Source organism: Corylus avellana, chromosome ca10 (assembly GCF_901000735.1).
Source record: "Corylus avellana chromosome ca10, CavTom2PMs-1.0".
In the NCBI taxonomy this organism is placed as follows: Eukaryota; Viridiplantae; Streptophyta; class Magnoliopsida; order Fagales; family Betulaceae; genus Corylus; species Corylus avellana.
The window spans coordinates 12,376,040-12,394,656 of NC_081550.1; the positions used below are offsets into that span (position 1 = coordinate 12,376,040).

Genomic DNA, 18,617 nt, shown 5'->3' on the forward strand with positions numbered 1-18,617 from the left:
ACCCCTTCAATCAATAATTGACATATAAGTAAAAATATAAAAAATGCACAAAAATAACTTGGACCAAAATACACTAGATTTTAGGGTGATAAAATTCCTAAATGGTTAACCTTCCCACCTCTAGATTTTAGATTTGAATCCAAAAATAAGTTTTGAGGCAGGTCACGGCCGACAGGGTTTAAGGCCTTCACTGCCGGCTAGACCTGTGGGTTCGGCGAGACCCATGGCGTGGGTTTGTGGGTCTAGCAGGACCCATGCATGGGTTTGGTCGTGGTTCGTGGGTCTTGCCGCGTACAGGTTTTTTTTTTTTCTAATTTGGTGTGATTGTTCTCACTTTTATTTTTTGCATTTTTTTTTAAATTGATGATGCGTCACATAGTAATTGAAAGCTGCAAAAAAGATGTTATCAAGATAAACCTGATACTAAGGACTCTCATTTTCAATTCCAAATCAAACGGTAAGTATTTGAGAGAATAACCTTTTGTGTAGCATTTCTCATATATATTTTTTCATTATTGACTTATCAAAGAGAAGAAAAACATGAAAAGGTAAACAGGAAGTTTTCTGTGTACAGTATACACGAATATAACCAATTTAATGATTTAAAGAAATTGTTTTGCCGCATATATCATTCGCTACTTTATTACGCTTTAAAAAACAATCTTTATGTCGGATTCACTCTGCGGATTCCCCTAGAGAAACAGTCTCTTCTATTGGTTTTTCCACTACCGTCCTTTGTTTCTTTTTTGGCCTTCTCTGAATTATCAAAAACATTACGTATTTATCAGGTAAGATTTCTTTACCCTGATTTTCATTGACTATTTTTTTTTTCTTCCGTTTCTTTATTTTTCTTCTAAAGAAATATATCAAAATCCACTAGTAGTTGTCTTTTAAACTGATTTTTATTTCCTAAGCTTTTCTCCTAGAGCGAGTGTCTTTCTTCTAATATTTTTACAAATTTGAGGTTTTGGCTTGCAATTGGTGGGTTTTAAGATTGTGGGTACTTTGTTTTGCTGATTTATTTGATGCGTTGCGTTTGATTTCAGCTTGGTTTCACTGGTTTTTGCAGATAAGCTTTGGTTCTGCGAAATTTTTTTTATTTACCTAATTGGCTTTGTGCATATTGGTTTCAAGAGGAGTGTGACACTTCGAAGCTGTTATTGGTAATTGAACGGTTTAAGCATATCTGGTAAGTGTTTTTTTTTTTTTTTTTTTTCTGTAAATTTAATCTTTAGCATGTTTAAGTTTTACCATATTATGTGGTTTGAGTAGATTAATCTTTGTAAACTTTGGTATGTTGGTACTCTGGATTCTCTTCGGGTTTAGTGCTACGCTTACAAATTTGGATATTCCTGTCAGAAATTACATATGCTTTCTGAGAATATTTAGGTTTGATTAACAATTCTGATATATGGGGGCAGCCTGTGTGTGACAGGCTGTAGCTGTTGAGATTCTGAATTCGTTTGGGTTCAAAAACTTCCTTTCATATTTGATGTTTTTTTTTACAAGGCAGTGGACTTTTAGCGTATTGATGTCTTATTTTCACTTATGATTGTAGAGTGCCACTAGCGCAACTGTGTTTATATATCGTCTTAATCTCTTAATTATTGCAAGTCTATGGAGATTTTTATTTTTATTTTTTTGAAAAAAATACTGGGTTGGGAAGAATGATTTGTTCAAGTTAGAGATACCCTTGTTTGTGATCTGTGATTGATTTTGTCAGAACTCAGTTCATCTGTTCAGTTGCATCGTGCACTAAAAACTAGTTTTGATAGGGAAGTATATGGAAATTTGGAGCGATAACTGCGCATTTCCCTTCTGATTTCTCATTGTTGGTGCACATTTTATAGAGGGACTGACTATTTTTCTAACTGGAAAGTAGATACTATTTTCCACACTTAAGAAGACTTGCTTCATGTCAACATTATGTTGGATATTCAGATTGTCTCTCAATTATACTTTAAAAGATAGATTTTCCTGCAAGAATTTGAGAAACATGAGAGCATACCAACTGTACTACATGGCATGTTTTACCTGCTTTATAAGTTGTTTTTAGCTTGACTGATTAAGGGAATATGGTGGTTATCCTATAAATGGAGTCCTACTGGAGGTTAGGTTGATATAATAGGTCTGATAAGTGTCAGTGGTATCAAGCAGCTACAAGTTTGCATTAAACCGTGTTTAGTTTTTAGTTTCTAGTTTGTAGTTTTTTGGTTTTTTTTTTTTTCCTGATCTATTTTGTTTGTAACGAACTTTCTATGCTTTTAAGGGAGATTATTCTATTTTTAAGGGTAGCACCCAAGATACTTTAAGGGTAGTGCTCATCATGTTCCTATTCTGCTTTCCTTACTCTTTAACAAAGAAATTGTTCTGAACTCATCTTTTCATTTATACTCAATATCTTGATCATCCAACTCTCTCAAGAAACTGAGACAATATTACATACACCTCTCATTTTCCTCTGAAAAACAGTATCTAAAATTATGAAAGAAAACAGTAATTTCTGATTCACAATCTCATTCTCATAAAAGAATAAACATCTAAAGATTTTTCTACAGGTATATCACCATTGTTGAAGCTATAGTTGACTAATTCTTTTTCTGTAATCACAAAATTTAAGGTGAAAGTGTATTTTCTGAACTATGTGTAATGAAATTTGATGTAATTCTTTTGTTGTGTTGTTATATTCTTCTTTACTATTACATACACCTCTCATTTTCCTCTGAAAAACAGTATCTAAAATTATGAAAGAAAACAGTAATTTCTGATTCACAATCTCATTCTCATAAAAGAATAAACATCTAAAGATTTTTCTAAAGGTATATCACCATTGTTGAAGCTATAGTTGACTAATTCTTTTTCTATAATCACAAAATTTAAGGTGAAAGTGTATTTTCTGAACTATGTGTAATGAAATTTGATGTAATTCTTTTGTTGTGTTATATTCTTCTTTACTATTTCTTGAATTTGAATTTTTCATTTTCTTTTTCTTTTTGACTTTGGGCTTTGATGTGATGATTGTGGTTTAGTGATTGAGTTGAGAAAAGAAATGGGTTTTGATAAGTGGTTAATAAAAAAAGCTGTTTTGGGTTTATGAAGGAAAGGTGTTTGGTTGGTGTGGTTGTGCGATGGTGTGACAGATGCTCATGTAGTTCTGATAACTACTTACCCAAAAAAAAAAAAATGTAGTTATGATAACTGGAAAAGGAAAAAAGTGGTGGTGCTTCAAATTTTGAAACTGAGATAACCTCTATACTTGTCTATCTCTTGTTCCCCAAAATGTAATCCCAGATCTCTCAATGCTTGAATGATTCTTTATATTTTTCTTTTTCTTTTTTTGTTCTCCAAAAGCTGCTAATTCCAAACCCACTTGCTGTTTTACAATCTTCTATTCGTATAAAATTAGGAACAACTTTAGCAGAGAGAAAGATAAAGATAGAGGGGGTTTGGGGGGGAGGGGAAGAGGGATGCGTAAGAGCCTTATGCTCCCAGAAAAGCGATGGAGGATGCTAGAAAGTTCAGGTATCTGGTTTGTTTGAAAAGATGAAGATAAATCATCAAGAAGAGAAAGGGCAATATTGTCCTTTAGGTTATTGATAAAATTGGAAATTGGTCAAGAGCTTAAGAGGCTCATATGGATTGCAAATAGGAGTAGGCTGTTTAAAACCTTAAATGTGTTTGTCATTGTTGTAGATTTTGCATGAAAGTTTAGAGAGAAAGAGGAGGCTCGTTAGTTCTTATGTAACCTACCTCACATGTTTTATTATATAGGTTTGAGAAATTTCCAATGACCAAAATACCCATGTATATCAAACCCTAACAGACTATTTTTATACTCCCCCTCAAGTTGGAGCATATATATCATATAAACTCAGCTTGGAACAAATAAACTCTTACCTTTTAGAACACATATTTTGTGAACATGTCAGCTAACTGCTTTTGACTTTAGGAATGGTGTAGATATACCTCTGTGAAATGACAATCAAGCTCAATATGCTTGGTCCTTTCATGAAAACTTGGTAGACACAATATATAAAGAGGAATGCTATATATCATTTCACAACTATATCACAATGCTAACTTGAGGTCCCAATCAACACTTTGATTTTTTTTTTCTTTAACAAAGACTGATCCAATGATTAGTTTGGATTGCCACGTTAGTATTGTGGGATAGTTATAGAATAAAAATGTAGTTTCTAACATTATTCATATGTAGAACTGTGTTAAGTGGTTATCACAAAAGAATGGGATAGGAGTCGGAGCTGAAAACCCAATCTCTTGATGAAATTGTCATAGCCACGTTAAGTGCCCTGTACTGCTTCAGCATTAGATTGTGCCATTAGTCTTTGTTTCTTGTCCAAATTTTCAAAAGCCTAAGAATGCACAATATCTTGTAGTAGGCTCTATCTAAGGGTGAATCTGCCCAATCTGCATGTGTAAAACCTTCTACCTAGAGATGTCCATTTGGTCTATATAGTGTCCCAAGACCAGAAGCTCTCTTCAAATACCAGATAATACAAGTAACAACTTCCTATTGTGAAACTTGAGGAGCCTCCGAGAACTGATTAGCAACACTAACTACATCTTAAATATTTGGCTTGGTGATAGTAAGATAATTAAACTTTCCAAGTAGACGGTGATTCCTTCTAGGATCTTCAAATATATCCCCTTCATCCTAGTAACTTTTCATTCAGATCCATTGAAATCTCAACAGGACAAGCATCCAGAAGACGTGTTTGTCTAACAAATCAAGTACATACACTCTCTGAAATAAATTGATACCTAGATCTAGCAACTTCAATAGCCATAAAATATTGAAGTTTGCCCAAATCCTTTGTATAAAACATTTGCTGCAAATGTTGAATCAGGCAATGTCTCCTGAATCATGTTTGGTGATCACGACCACCTACAAATACCACAAGGAGAATATGGCTTGCACTAGTATGTGAGTGAAATATTGAGTAATCTGTTTGAATATCTATGGATACCAAACACCAATGTTGCCTTAGTGAATTTACCAAACCATGCCCTTGGTGATCGCTTGAGACCATACATAGCCTTTTTTATCTTACAGACATAGACTTGATACTCTTAGAAGCAACAAACTCAGGTGGGTTGCTCCGTATAAACCTCATCGTGTAGACCCCATGTGAGAAAACATTTTGACATCCAATTGGAACAAGGGTCAATCTATATTAGCAGCCAATGAAATAAGCACACGAACAAAATAAATTTTGGCAACTGGAGAAAACATCTTATTGTAATCAAAACCGTACATCTAGTACCTTTAGGAACCAATTGGGCTTTCAATCTTTCAATGGATCCATCAAGGTTAATAGTATATACCCATTTGCGACCAACAATCTTTTTACCAGGTAGTAAGGCATCATGCTTTCAAGTCCCATTTTGATGCAAGACCTCCATTTCCATGGCTCACCATGTAAATGGAGGTCTTGATACTCCCCTTGAGCAACAAACCCAAGTGGTTGCACCATATAAACCTCCTTGTGTAAATCTCCATATAAAAAAACATTTTTGTTGACATCCAATTGAATCAAGTGCCAATCTAGATTAGTAGCCTATGAAATAAGCACCCGAACATAAGAAATTTTGGCAACTGGAGAAAACATCTCATCATAATCAATACCATATGTCTGGGTATAACCCTTTGCAACCGAATGGCCTTTCAATCTTTCAACGGATCCATCGAGGCTAAACTTAACAGTATATACCCATTTGCAACCAATAGTCCTTTTACTAGGCAGTAAGGCAACATGCTCCCAAGTCCCATTTTGATGCAAGACCTCCATTTCCATGGCTTCCCTTCACTGTTTTTGGGATAGAAACACTAGAGAGATGGGAGATAAAGCTCGCCTCCAACTAGAGTCATATAAAGCATGCTTCACTGTTTTTGGGATAGAAACACTAAAGAGATGGGTAATAAAGCAATAAAGCAAAGGAGACAAAGAATTAGTGAATACGAACTAACTAATAGGATGTTGGGTGTCAATTGTATGGAATACCTCTTAATGTGAGGGTTCCTCGTATTATATAAGAATTGTATAGCTAATTACCAGGCTGTATCTCAGCGATTACAGCAATCTAGGAGTACAAATAAAGCAACTAAAATCTACCTATTAATTATAAGATACTACAGCTATAATACAAAAACATGCCATAACTAGATAGATTAATTATGGCTAAATTACATGATATATCTGTCGTATCTGATTGACATCCCCCCTCAAATTGATGCTGGTCGATCAAGAAGCATCAATTTGCCCACAAGGAACTAATGACGCTATCGTGTCCTGGCCTTAGTGAATACGTCAGCTATTTGGAGATTAGTGGAAACATGAGGAAGATATAAAACACGAGTGTCCAAGGCTTCCCGAATAGAATGACAGTCTATCTCAATATGCTTCATACGTTCATGGTAAACATGATTAGTAGCTATTTGAATGGCACTAGTATTATTAGCATGAAGAGGAGTAGAATCAGATTGAAAAAAACCAAGCTCAGCTAGAAGCCCACGAAGCTAGACAATCTCAGAACAAGTAGTAGACATTGCCCGGTATTCGGATTCAGTAGATGATTTAGAAACGCGAGCTTGTTTCTTACTCTTCCAAGCAATTGAAGTATTACCAAGAAACATGCACCAGCCTGTGACAGACTGCCGAGTATCAGGACATCCAGCCCAATCCGCATCACTATAAGCAAAAAGGCGAAGAGGAGAGCTGGTTGGAAAGAACAACCCATGGCTAGGTGACCCTCGAAGATATCGAATGATACGGCGAACAACAGGTAAATGAAGATGGCGTGGAGTTTGCATAAATTGGCTAACCTACTGGACAGCGAAGGAAATATCAAGCCGAGTAATAGTCAAATAGTTCAAGCTGCCTACCAACTGTCGGAACACAGTAGGATCAGAAAGATCACCCTCCTCACTTTGATATTTCACATTAACCTCCATAGGAGTATCCACCGAAGAAGAATCCTGAAGACCAGCAAGGCTAATCAAGTCCTGGGTATATTTGTGTTGATTCAAGAATATACCTGAAGAATCAGTGTGCACCTCCAACCCCAAAAAGATACATAAGAGGACCAGGGTCTTTCATATGAAAAGAAGCCTGAAGATTCTACTTGAGATGATCAATCAAATTGGAGTCAGTGCCAGTAATGACTATGTCATCCACATACACAAGTAAAAGAACAAGACCAGTCTGAGTCTTGCAAAGGAACAAAGATGAGTCATATTGGCTTTGGCCAAAGGAGAAGTGAAGCAAAGTAGACTTGAATTTTTCAAATCATGCCTGGGGAGCCTGTTTTAAGCCATAAGAGACCGCTTTAACTTACACACAGCGGCAGATGGAGAAGAAAACAAACCCGGAGGAGTTATGTAAATATCCTTTTTGAGATAACCATGAAGAAAAGCATTTTTAAAGTCCATCTGGTGAAGTGGCCAGCCTTGGGAGGTAACAATAGAAATAACCGTACGCATTGTGGTCATCTTTGCCACCGGAGCAAATGTCTCCTTATAGTCCACCCCATATTCTTGCCTATTCCCAAGAGCAACTAATCCTGCCTTATACTGATCCAGAATCCCATCAGAGCGGAGCCTAATCGAGTAAACTCATTTACAACCGATAGCTTTAACATTAGAGGGGCAAGGAACCACATCCCATGTATGATTGTCCTGGAGAGCCCGAAGTTCTTCATCCATCACTTTCCACCAATATTCATATTCAACAGCCTCAGAAAAGCATGTAGGGATGGAAATAGAAGACAAAGTAGTATTAAAAGAAGTGTGGGAAAAATCATACCGATTAGGAGGACGTGATAATCGGGCAGATCGTCGAGGACCATACTCGGGCAGGTAGGACATGATATGTAGTCTACCTCACATATTTTATTATTAAGTGTGAGAAATATTCCAATAACCAAAATACCTATGTACATCAAACTCTAACAAACTCTTCTAAATGTCATGACTTTGCCAAATGGTAAACATAGGTCTCTGTGATCACTTTGTACACATCTCTCTTGAAATCTTCGCATCATATTAACAATTATGACAACCTCAATAGTCTTTTGATTAAGGTGATCAATTTCCTTTTCTGTATCTCCCATTGCTAGATCAACGAAAATCTTGTCAACATCTCCATTTAACAACAGAGTGCACTGCAAATAACACAAAATATATTTTTAGTGCTTACCATTAAAGTTTTTGAAAACGATTGCTTCTTGGGATCTGCCATCTGACACCGAAAATGATCCTTTGTGTCACATCCAAAAAGTTATTAATTGTAAGAAGTGTAGATCTTCTTCCCCTTTCTAAAGCCTTCTTGTCTTGATTTTTACATTAAGACACTATGGATGGCTATCATTGATGCACAAGCAAGGACTTTCCTACTAGGGACAAAAGATATTTTATCATATAGACAAGACTTATAAATACTTTGACCTTGTGTGAAATGGCAAGAATTTGAATTAGAATTTTATGCATTTCTTGTTTTTTGGTAACCTAAAGGTGCAAGAGTTTTTAATGTGAACCACACCTTGGTTAATTGGGATTAGTGCAATAAGTTCAAACCCCTCCCGGGCAATTTTGAGAATTATTCAAACTTGCCAAATGGTGAAATTATTCAATCCTGAATTTTTTGTTCATTATGTCTTAATCAGAAAAAGAAAAAAAGAAAAAGGCTATGGTGAGTCTATGACTGGGGCTTTATTTCATTCCAATTAACTTGGGCTTCAGGAATACTCTTCTTGGTTTCTTTATTGAATATCCTCTTTCTCTGAAGACAACGTCAAAATCTACATCATGTAGAGGCTTCTAGTTGTGATTTTTTAATCTAGAAATGTTGATAAATAGATTGAGGCATCACCACGGCTTTACCGCACCCTTCAACGTTTACCTTCTCCAAGTGACTGTCCAATGTCGGTTCGAGGAGAGGTCCTGATGCCTGTGATGGTGAGACTAAGAACGAAACTTTTGTCCTCGTATTTTTCTTTCCTCTCTATGCCCTAGCAGTGGCGCGTATAGATGCTGCGTGCTAGGGTCCGGCGACTCGTGATGGAACGTTGCTTCTCCATTGAAGCTAAATCCTTTTGCTTTTCGGCAAAGGAAGGGTCTCCTAACCTTCGTTTGGAGGAAAGGAGAAAATGTTTCGGAGGGTTTATATTTGCAAGCATCCAATGTTCTTGGTTGGTAGACGCGGTGGAAGCGGCGAGTAAGGTGAAGGAGGATATCGCCAAGTCTTACCGTGAGGGAGATAAGGCTTTGATGGTTCATGGGGGTTTTAATAAAGCAGGAAGGTTCCTGGAGGTGTCCGTCTATGTGGAGGGTGGTCATAAAGGAGTCTTACGGCTCCCAAAGGGCCGTTATGGGCGGGGTTGGCGTCGATTTGCGGGTGAGCTGCGTCTTATGTTGGTTTCCCCTGAAGGTAAGAATGGGTCTGTGGAGATCGAGCCCCTCCCTTTGCCGAGGATGCAGACTAAGCAGTCCAAGACCCCGCATGGGTTGATGCTACTGCTGGAGTTTCTGAGGGTCGTTCTTTTGCAGAGGTGTTACAATCGAAGCCTTGCTTCGAGTTGAATGGGCGGTCTTCGTTTTGTATGGATCTTCTCCAGGTGACGACACGTTCTGAGGAGGGGAATGGTGGGTTTGATCAGCGGCCCGCGGTGGATTGTTTTGATCTGGAGAAGCATTCTTCAATGGCGACTGGCTCTTCGAAGAAGATGAGGGGCATTTCTGTCAAGCGATGGGTCAAACATTTCTTAGGGTTTTTTCATTATGAGATGGGCCGGGTTCTTACTGGGCTGTTGGAAGGCTTTCTAGCAGGATTTAAAGGAATTCCTTTAAGAAGACAGATTAGGCCTGCCTTAAAAAGTATGGAAGGTTTAAAGGGTTTCTAGTTTGGGCCTTCTCTAAAGCCCAAGTCCGTTAGGCGTCTTAAGTCTGGGCAGATAGGCATTAAGGGCTTCGGTGTTGGGTCTTCCCTAAAGCCCAAAACCACTGGGTGTCTTAAGCCTTCTCATAAGGCTCAGGTGCTTCCGTCCATGGCTTCTCTCTCGGTGGGATCATCCAAAGTGACCACGAAGTGGGTTCCTTCGTTGACTCCGGAGCTTGCGTTGGTGCTTAGTGATGTTCTGCCAGTGTCTATGGTTTGGCAAGGTGTGGCTAAGATCACGGACGTTGAGCTGGGTTTCGGCGTTAGCTTTGGGGCTGCCGATGTTGGGTATGGGTTTTCGTCAGCGGTCCGGCAACTCTCTCCGGTGAGTATTCTTGTTTCTCCGGTGGGCTATTAGGTGGAGGTTCCCACATCTCAAGCGATCAACTTTGTCTCATCTGAGGTGGTTACTTGTCCAGCGAGCCCTCTGTGCAAGGAAAGGGAGATTGCCTTTCCTGTGGTGACAGATCCTGTCCTTTCTCTGGCGTTGATGGAAGCTTAGGATAAGACTGTGCGAAACCCTTCTCGGTGTGGTGAAGGAGGCGTCCTTGTTTATTCAGGTTGTGCCAAAGTTGGGGTTGATCTAGGTTCCCCATCGGAGACTGTTTTGTTCTCGGAATCTTCTCAGGTTCGGCAGCTCGCTATGGTGGGTACTCCTGTTTCCCCAATGAGGGTTTATGCCTCCCTGGAGATGGTTGCCGAGGCTTTTTCTCCCTCGGTGGCGAATCCTCTGTCATTCTTTTCCTCGGCAACAGAGGAAGCTCAAGCTAAGACTGATTGGATCTCTTCCTCGGTGAATGGTTTGATCAAACGGGGGTTGTTAGGCCCGAGAGTAGTTTCTCCTTCTCCGATTGTGGTGAAAGAGGCGTCCTCGTCTTCTCAGGGTTATAAGGTTGATAGTTCTAAAGGAGCGGCAAAGCTGTGCAGTCTTAAGGTCGATAGCTCTCATGCGTCTCTGGCAGTGGTCTGTGTCCCTTCGGAGGTAGCTCCTGTCAGGGATGATCGTATCCCTGCATTGGAAAAAGGGTTGCTTCGTCGGGGGTTTTTAGGATCTAGAAATGCTTCTCCTTCTCTACCTGCGATGAAGGAGGCTTCATCGTCTGTTAAAGGTTCTAAGTTTGTCGTCGAAGAATCACAGGTTTGTTCTTCTTCGAAGAAGCATGCGGCTGAATTGGGTTTGAGACTCAGTGAACCTTTTCCTCGCATGTCGGAGGGTGGTGCTCCAATCTACTCCTCTGTTTCCAAGTCTCAAATAGGGTATACCCGGAGAGTGAAGGAGAAGATTGCTCAGTAGTTGCATAAGAACAAGGAATTGTTTTCCGAGGTTGTGGTGGAAACTGTGGAGAAGGGGGTGGAGAACTATTCGGAGGTGGTACAAGATGCGGTGAAATTCGCCTCCATTATGGGATTGTCTTGTGGTGAAGGTGGCGACGAGAAAAGTCTTTTGAATCGTTTTTTGAATATTGAAGAGGAGCGGGAGCCCTATACCCCAAAGGTAAAAGGGACAAGGGAACTCAAGAATTTAGAATGCTCTATCAATTATGAGGCTAGGGGGAGACTTTCCCCAGAGAGGTGCCAGCGATGGCGGGATTGTGTCGGGACCAAAAATGCATTCTCTTTTCCTCCAGAGGTGCATTAGGGATTTGGGTTTTAGGGCTGGTGTTGGGCTAGTGTGGGCTTTAGTCTTTGGGTCTGTTTCTTTGGTTTTACCGTTTGGTTGTGGCTACTTATTTGAGCTTTTTGGGTTGGGTCTTTTGGGTTCGGTCTCTGGGTTTTAAGTTGGGCTACCTATGTATACTTTTTGTGTACTTAGAGGCGCTTTGCGCCTTTTTTTAATATATACAATAATACTTATCAAAAAAAAAAAAAAAGATTGAGGCATCACCAACCCCTATGCTTTAGGTAATATATATAGGGAGAATTACATTGAATCTTGAGGTTTTGCAAAATTACACTGCATTCTTCCTTGTTTTGAATTAGACACTAACGTCCTTCAAATTGAAAAATATTATATGCTGATCACCTCCATGGAACAAATGCCCATTAAACAAATTAACAAAATCTTTTGCTAACATAAAAATTTTGATTAGAGCAATTGCTTAAAATATTCAAAGTACAAATTTTGGGTTATTGTTTATTTTTTATTTTTTATTATTATTAAAATTAGACTCAGCATTTTCTGAGCATTTTGCTTCATGTGAGGGAGAACATAAATTTTAACGTTGGGAAGAACAAATGCCCATTAATCAAATTAACAAAATCTTTTGCTAACATAAAAATTTTGATCAGAGCAATTGCTTAAAATATTCAGAGTACAAATTTTGGGTTATTGTTTATTTTTTATTTTTTATTATTATTAAAATTAGACTCAACATTTTCTGAGCATTTTGCTTCATGTGAGGGAGAGCATAAATTTTAACGTTGGGAAGAACAAATGCCCATTAATCAAATTAACAAAATCTTTTGCTAACATAAAAATTTTGATTAGAGCAATTGCTTAAAATATTCGAAGTACAAATTTTGGGTTATTGTTTTTTTATTTATTTTTATTATTAAAATTAGACTCAACATTTTCTGAGCACTTTGCTTCATGTGAGAGAGAACATAAATTTTAACATTCGGAAATAATAGTTGATATCTATTACTTTCCTTGATTTTTGTGAGTAAATTAGTAGAATAACTTGAAAACATCGGTTTTAGTGCCTTAAGGGTGACTAGTAGTAGTGTCTAATAGTTTTCAATTTCAGAGAGGTTAGTGTCTAATTTGGAATAAGCCTGGTGTGTAATGTAATTTGTTAAACCTTGAAGGAGGTCAATGTAATTTCCCCCGATAATTAATCTGAATCTTGCATTTGTGAGCTGTTGAAATGAAATTTTATCTTGCTGTCTCTCTCTCTCCCTCTCTCTCTGTGGTATTCAGGATGAGTGATGCTCTTGATGCTATTAAACTTATGCATAAATGTGCATGTCCCCTCCTGATATTATCCATTCAATTTTGACTTCATTTTTCTATGTTTTGCTGTTTTCACTACAGCTAATAGTGGATGCTATACCCAGTGAATCTTTTGGAACAAGGACTAGTCCCATTTATTGAAATAATCTGAGAAATCAAGTTTCTCATCAGTACTTAATTTATTGAGCTGGAATCAACCAAATGTAGCTTAGATTTAAGAATTGTGCAAGTATTTCATCCAGTTAGGTCATGGAATTCTTTAACAAAACAAGAGAGTGGAGAACTAGGATCCATGCTTTTAACCTCAAAGGCTTGCTTCAAGGTCCAGTAATACATGGGTTATTCCTTAGGTAAATTACATTGATAGATTGTGATAGGCAGCAGGGACACATTACCCACTTAAAAGTTGGTCAGCTGTTCCTTTGTTTGATGCAGTTCACTAGGTGAATGCTCGGTACAATTTATAATGCCAGTATGCAGCTCAAAGCTATTGTCACGTTACTCGTGTTCTTCTCATCTTTATTTAGATTGAAAGAATTAGACTTCAGGTAATGGAATAATGAAGAAGAGGCAAAGGGGAAAAAAGGGGGAAAACATAGGGGACTGTTGGGAGCAACACATCATGGGCAAAAGGGGAAAGGGAAGAGGCAAAATAAGCAATGATTGACCGAGGGTTTCAAATGGGAGAAATAGGTGAGAGAAAGGGAAGTTAGGGTTTGAGAGGAATTTTGGAAGAATGGGGATTCGGGGCCAGCGCGAGATGCTTGGGGAAAAGAGAGAGATGAGGAATAAATGGCTGAGATCAAAGGGGATGAATCGGAGGGCTGAAAGAGGAAAGTAAAATCACTGCCCGGGTAACAAGTGGCCTGGGTGGTTGAGTTGTATTTAATGCAAGGGATAAGGGATGAACAGCTCAGATGTAAGGGGAAGGATCAAACAGATGAGAATTGGCCAGAAGGGTGGGCATGTGGAGGCAGTGTGAAGGAACGTGTGAAGCGTGTGTTTGGAGAGGGGAGAAAATCCAGACATGCCACGTGGCGCAAACATGGGGAAAGCGCGTGGAAACCCAGTAACATGGGCCAGCTAATTGGATTGTTTTGGGCTTGAATTTGAAGCCTGTTTTTTGGTTGGGATGGAATTTAATTTGAAGGTGTTTGAATTTCAAGTTAGAGAAAAGAGAGGGATTACAGATTTTAAATAAGGGAAAGAGGGGATTTGGGTTTTCATGAGAAACTTGTTAGTTGTTTTGCTTTGCAAAAATTGGGAGGCCTAGCTAACCTCGAATATAGCCATTATCCATTATCATTTATCTTTGTAATTTCCTTACTTCAGTCAATCCAATCCATAGCCTTCTATCTCTCCTGCAATTTCCTCTCCATTTCTTTATTCCACTACAATTTCTTTTCTCAAAAACAACACCAAAAAAGTGCATGTCACATCATGCCATCTTTCATCTATTAGCATTTCTCATCTTTCACCCAGTCACAGGATCACAAGAACGTCAAGTACGGACACCTTCCATGCTATGGTTCGATGCAGTTGAAAAATGTAAGCCCAATCCAAATATCTGGCATTAAATATTCACGAGTGTGGTTGTGCCCTCAAAGGAATTGTCTTTTCTTCCTGGTTTTCAAAAGATGCACCTGTTGGAACCTGCAGTGTCTGCTGTTTCTTATTCATAATGAAACTGAACAGTAGTTAGGCATGTTATACTACATAAGCTGGGTTTTTCAGTGGGTTTAGCAATTAGTCTCTTTGTACTATGGAATAACCATGTTGGAACTCTAGGAATACTTCATCCTTAATTGAAAATTAAAATACTCTAATTCTGGAATGTAGGAGTGAAAAGAGTGTTAAAGCTACCATTCAGAATCAATGTGATTATCTGAGATCGGAGCATCCTCATTAGTACCAAAATAGAAAACATATAGAAAGGAGAATAAAGTCAATCGATGTCATATGTCTTAAGATATGGATGCGAACAAATCATTTATATGAATGAGATGATCCAGTTATCATCAAGATGTAAACAAATCATTTATAGGAATGAAACCAATCCAATTATGGTGGAAAATATACTGATTATCTAATCAGACCCATTACTGAATTAAGCTGGTATTATTATATTTAGCAATTTAATTATAGAACTAGAAAAGTTTGAAAAGAATTTAATCACCAATAAAGGGGAAGAAGCATATAATTTGCTGGGTGTTTGGGATTTAACAGTATTAATTGCCCTTGTGTTGAATTTCTACATATTCTAGTGGGTGATGTGAATTTTTCTGGGTTGCTTTTAGGCCAATTCAAATTGATGGGGAACCATGTTAAACTTGTGTTAAAATAAAGAATTTGAGATGTTAATAAATTATCAAAAGGATGGGATTTAGATCCCATAAATTATCAAAAGGATGGGATTTAGATCCCATCAGTTTAAATTTTCTTTGCTTGGATTAGTATGTCTAAAATTAAGAAATTAGAGTATCGTAGTGGGTATAGTTATGATTGTAGGTCTAGTGGCAATTACTTATTGATGCTGACTGTATGGTATCATGGTGTTCCTAGTTGTGGGTGGTGGTGAAAGAGTGGTTGTGCTGAAGGTGTTGGTGGCATTGGTGATGGTACTAGCATCAATGACAACAATGATGGTGGTGACAATAATGATGGCAGTGACAGGGTCAAGAATAATAGTGGTAGAATGAGAATGGTAATGTTGGTAGAATTCGTACAATTACATCTTCCCTCATGAGATGTGAAGTTGATAATTGGATGCTTAAAAATCTCAAGTTCAATCTGTTCAAATTTCTATGATATTTTGAAGTAACTGTCCACATTGAGAATTACCAAATTACAACTTCAAATAAAATCCCCCATCCAAGCATAAAATTAGGGAATTATTTTCACCCTCATAATGGTTGTGTGGGAGGGTGTGGAAGCAGTCATTAGGCGTAACGGAATTGCATTTCCCTTTATCTTATGGGATGTCATCAACTCCACATACATCACATGTAAAATTTTAAAGCTTTATCTGCAGACCTAAAGAAAAAGGTTGATGAACAGCTAGCATAAAACCCTGTGTTAACCTTTATGAGTGTGAATGCTAACAAGAATGGAATTGTATATGTTTAGCTCATTTGAAAGTTTCCTGAATCAAATGGACTACAATGCCTTGTGGTACAAAATATATGTATTTTTATGTAAGCATTTGTTCAATGCCCTGCCAGTATATCTATCTCACTATGCTGCTGAATGAAAATGCCATCTTTTCAGGCTCATCGATACCAGAGTCCCAATAATCTTCTGTTGTTGATGATTTTGTGGCATTAGTCAGTTGCGTTCTCATTTACAAGATGAACAACCAGTATGGTGAAGAGCATGTAAGCCATGGACCCTTGTTGATTATATTGATTTCTTAAAATCATATGGATATTAAACAAACAATCCTTGTGCAGGACGAAGCAACAGTTGTGGGGTTTGAAGTTCCAAAATCACCCGACTCAAGTTACAACAACATTTACCCTGGTAATGAAGACGAGGCACGGGATCCGCCTCTTGTCCCCCCACATCTCCAAAACACCTTAATTAGCTACCCAGCAAGCAGAGACACTGCTGGAACTCTTCCATTGCCACAAAATGTGATTCTCAACCATCTTTACATTGAGAACAGGGAGCCCCCGCGATCTGTCGTGGCGCTCGGGTTCACGCATCGATTCCGTCAAAAATATGTTACAGTTGTAGTTTACAGACCAGTTCATAGAAGGGGCAGTAGCAGTACTTAACAGGCGTATAGAAGAAATAATTAGGGTGGTTTATTTGACCTTGTAATGATGGAATTAGTCGTGGTAGTCCCAAATACGAAATTAGCCGCCAAGGATGTTTATTGCGGCACAGCAGCTGATGCGCTTAACATGTGTTTTATTAAAGTTCTCTGTAGACTTGAGTTATTGATAGTCTCATGAGGCTAGACTTGCTAAGAGGGCTTTTTATTTTTTTATTTTTTTATTTTTATTAAGTGTTAGTTACTGTATGGTATGGTTGAGCAGTATGTTGACCATGGAATCTGAGAATTTGTGTAGGGAAGCATATGCATGAATCTACTATGTAGGTGATAGGCGCGACCCCTTCCCCCAAAATATTCAACCAGAACCACATTCCTTTTGCATGATGTAGCCAAGTGTCTTACTCTATTGGTCATAGTTCTCTGCTGTTTATGGCTGGTGCTCGTGCGTGTGTGAACCAACCCAGCAAACAAGGGAAGGATGCCTACCGGGGGCATCTGAGAATGGTTCGAACCTGGCTCCACTAGATGGCCGGAAAATGTGAGAGGCCTAAGCTAGAGAGATGGTGTGTGGCCGGCCGGAGTTGAGTTCGCCGGCGGAGAGAGAAGACGGTCGGGGAAGAAGAAATGAGCTGGGTTGTGTCGAATCAGCTACAAAACCGGAGTTGAGTTTGCCAAAAGAGAGAAGGTGGCTGGCCGGTGGGATAGGAAGAGAGAGGAAGAGGAGGTGTTGCCTGGCGGGAGAAAAAAGAGGAAGCGGCCGGGGAAGAAGGTGCAATGTGCGGGGGGAGGGGAAAAAAAAAAAGAGGGAAAAGAGAGAAGAGATGCAGGCGTTGTGGGGTCTGATCACAAGACTCCCAGTGGTGATGTGTTACCACATGGCACGTCACCTTTTAGTGATGTGGCACTGATGCCAAGTCACTAAGGGTTTAATTCAAAAAACAAATAAATAATTAAAATAATAAAAAACAAAGTATTTTGTAAAATATTTCCCACCCCTACCATATAGACATAATTTTTTTTTTTTTTTTTTTTTGAAGTGACTATATATATATATAGACATAATTATATTTATTAATTAAATGACTAACTTAGTATAATTTGATTATATCCATCTAAAAAATATATTAAGTTAATTACTATATATGTTATCCGCTGTTACATATTAAGTTACTATAGATAACTTAATATAGATATTAACTTATATATTATGTTATAATAAAGACGTGGATTTTCCACCTTTTTAAACCACATTACTATTGTTATTAATAAGAAACTAAAACTAAATTCATTTTCCGGAAAAGCAACTTTAGTTCTTCACTTTTCATGCGATTTTAATTTGTAAGGTATCAATTTTGACAATAAAGTCCTCAAGTTTTTATTTGGTACGATTCAAATAACTAGGTCAAAATAATTAACAGTCATGTTAAACCAATACCAAATTATTAAGTACATTATAAAGTTATGCTACTCTAGCTCGTTTAATACGGCGTGTACTCAATACATGTGACATGTATGTCACAAATTTAAGTTAGGAAAAAATATAAAAAAGCCCCCCAAACTACCAAAATATATCTAAAAAGACCTTATTTTTTATATTCCTATAATACTATTCTTTTAACAAATAAAATAATAAAATAATTGTAAACAAAAAAAACCAATATTAAAAAAAAAAAATTGGAATATATAAATAATTAGTCACTGTAGTTGGCCTAAATTACAAATTGCTTCATGTCATATTAAAGTAAAATCAATTTCGTAGTTTGATGGACTACTTTAGTACCTTTTTTTTTTTTTGGGAATATGTCAAGAGCCGTACCTTTGATTTTACTTTAATATGATATGAAGCAATTTGTAATTTAGGCTAACTACAATGACTAATTATTTATTATTTATTCCAAAAAATGATTTTTTTTTTTTATTCGCCCATTGTTTT

General features: G+C 37.8%; 2 protein-coding genes across 3 annotated transcripts; one reads left to right on the forward strand and one right to left on the reverse strand.

Annotated features, from left to right (window-relative positions):
- Window positions 1–633: 633 nt before the first annotated feature.
- On the forward strand, window positions 634–16,877 carry LOC132164072 (SNF1-related protein kinase regulatory subunit beta-3). Of its 2 annotated transcripts, none has more exons than XM_059574485.1 (4): window positions 634–788; window positions 1,070–1,189; window positions 16,174–16,280; window positions 16,356–16,877. In XM_059574485.1, the coding sequence occupies exons 3-4, from the start codon at window positions 16,254–16,256 to the stop codon at window positions 16,680–16,682; spliced, it is 354 nt and encodes a 117-aa protein (XP_059430468.1). In that variant the 5' UTR covers window positions 634–788; window positions 1,070–1,189; window positions 16,174–16,253; the 3' UTR covers window positions 16,683–16,877. The 2 variants fall into 2 exon arrangements, with proteins under 2 accessions (XP_059430468.1, XP_059430469.1); XM_059574486.1 differs by lacking the exon at window positions 634–788 and adding an exon at window positions 878–981.
- On the reverse strand, window positions 6,539–7,885 carry LOC132162948 (uncharacterized mitochondrial protein AtMg00810-like). Its single transcript, XM_059573156.1, has 4 exons — window positions 7,676–7,885; window positions 7,493–7,591; window positions 6,905–7,024; window positions 6,539–6,844 (listed from the first exon to the last, which is right to left on the reverse strand). Exons 1-4 carry the CDS (start codon window positions 7,883–7,885, stop codon window positions 6,539–6,541), a joined length of 735 nt encoding a protein of 244 aa, XP_059429139.1.
- Window positions 16,878–18,617: the final 1,740 nt, after the last annotated feature.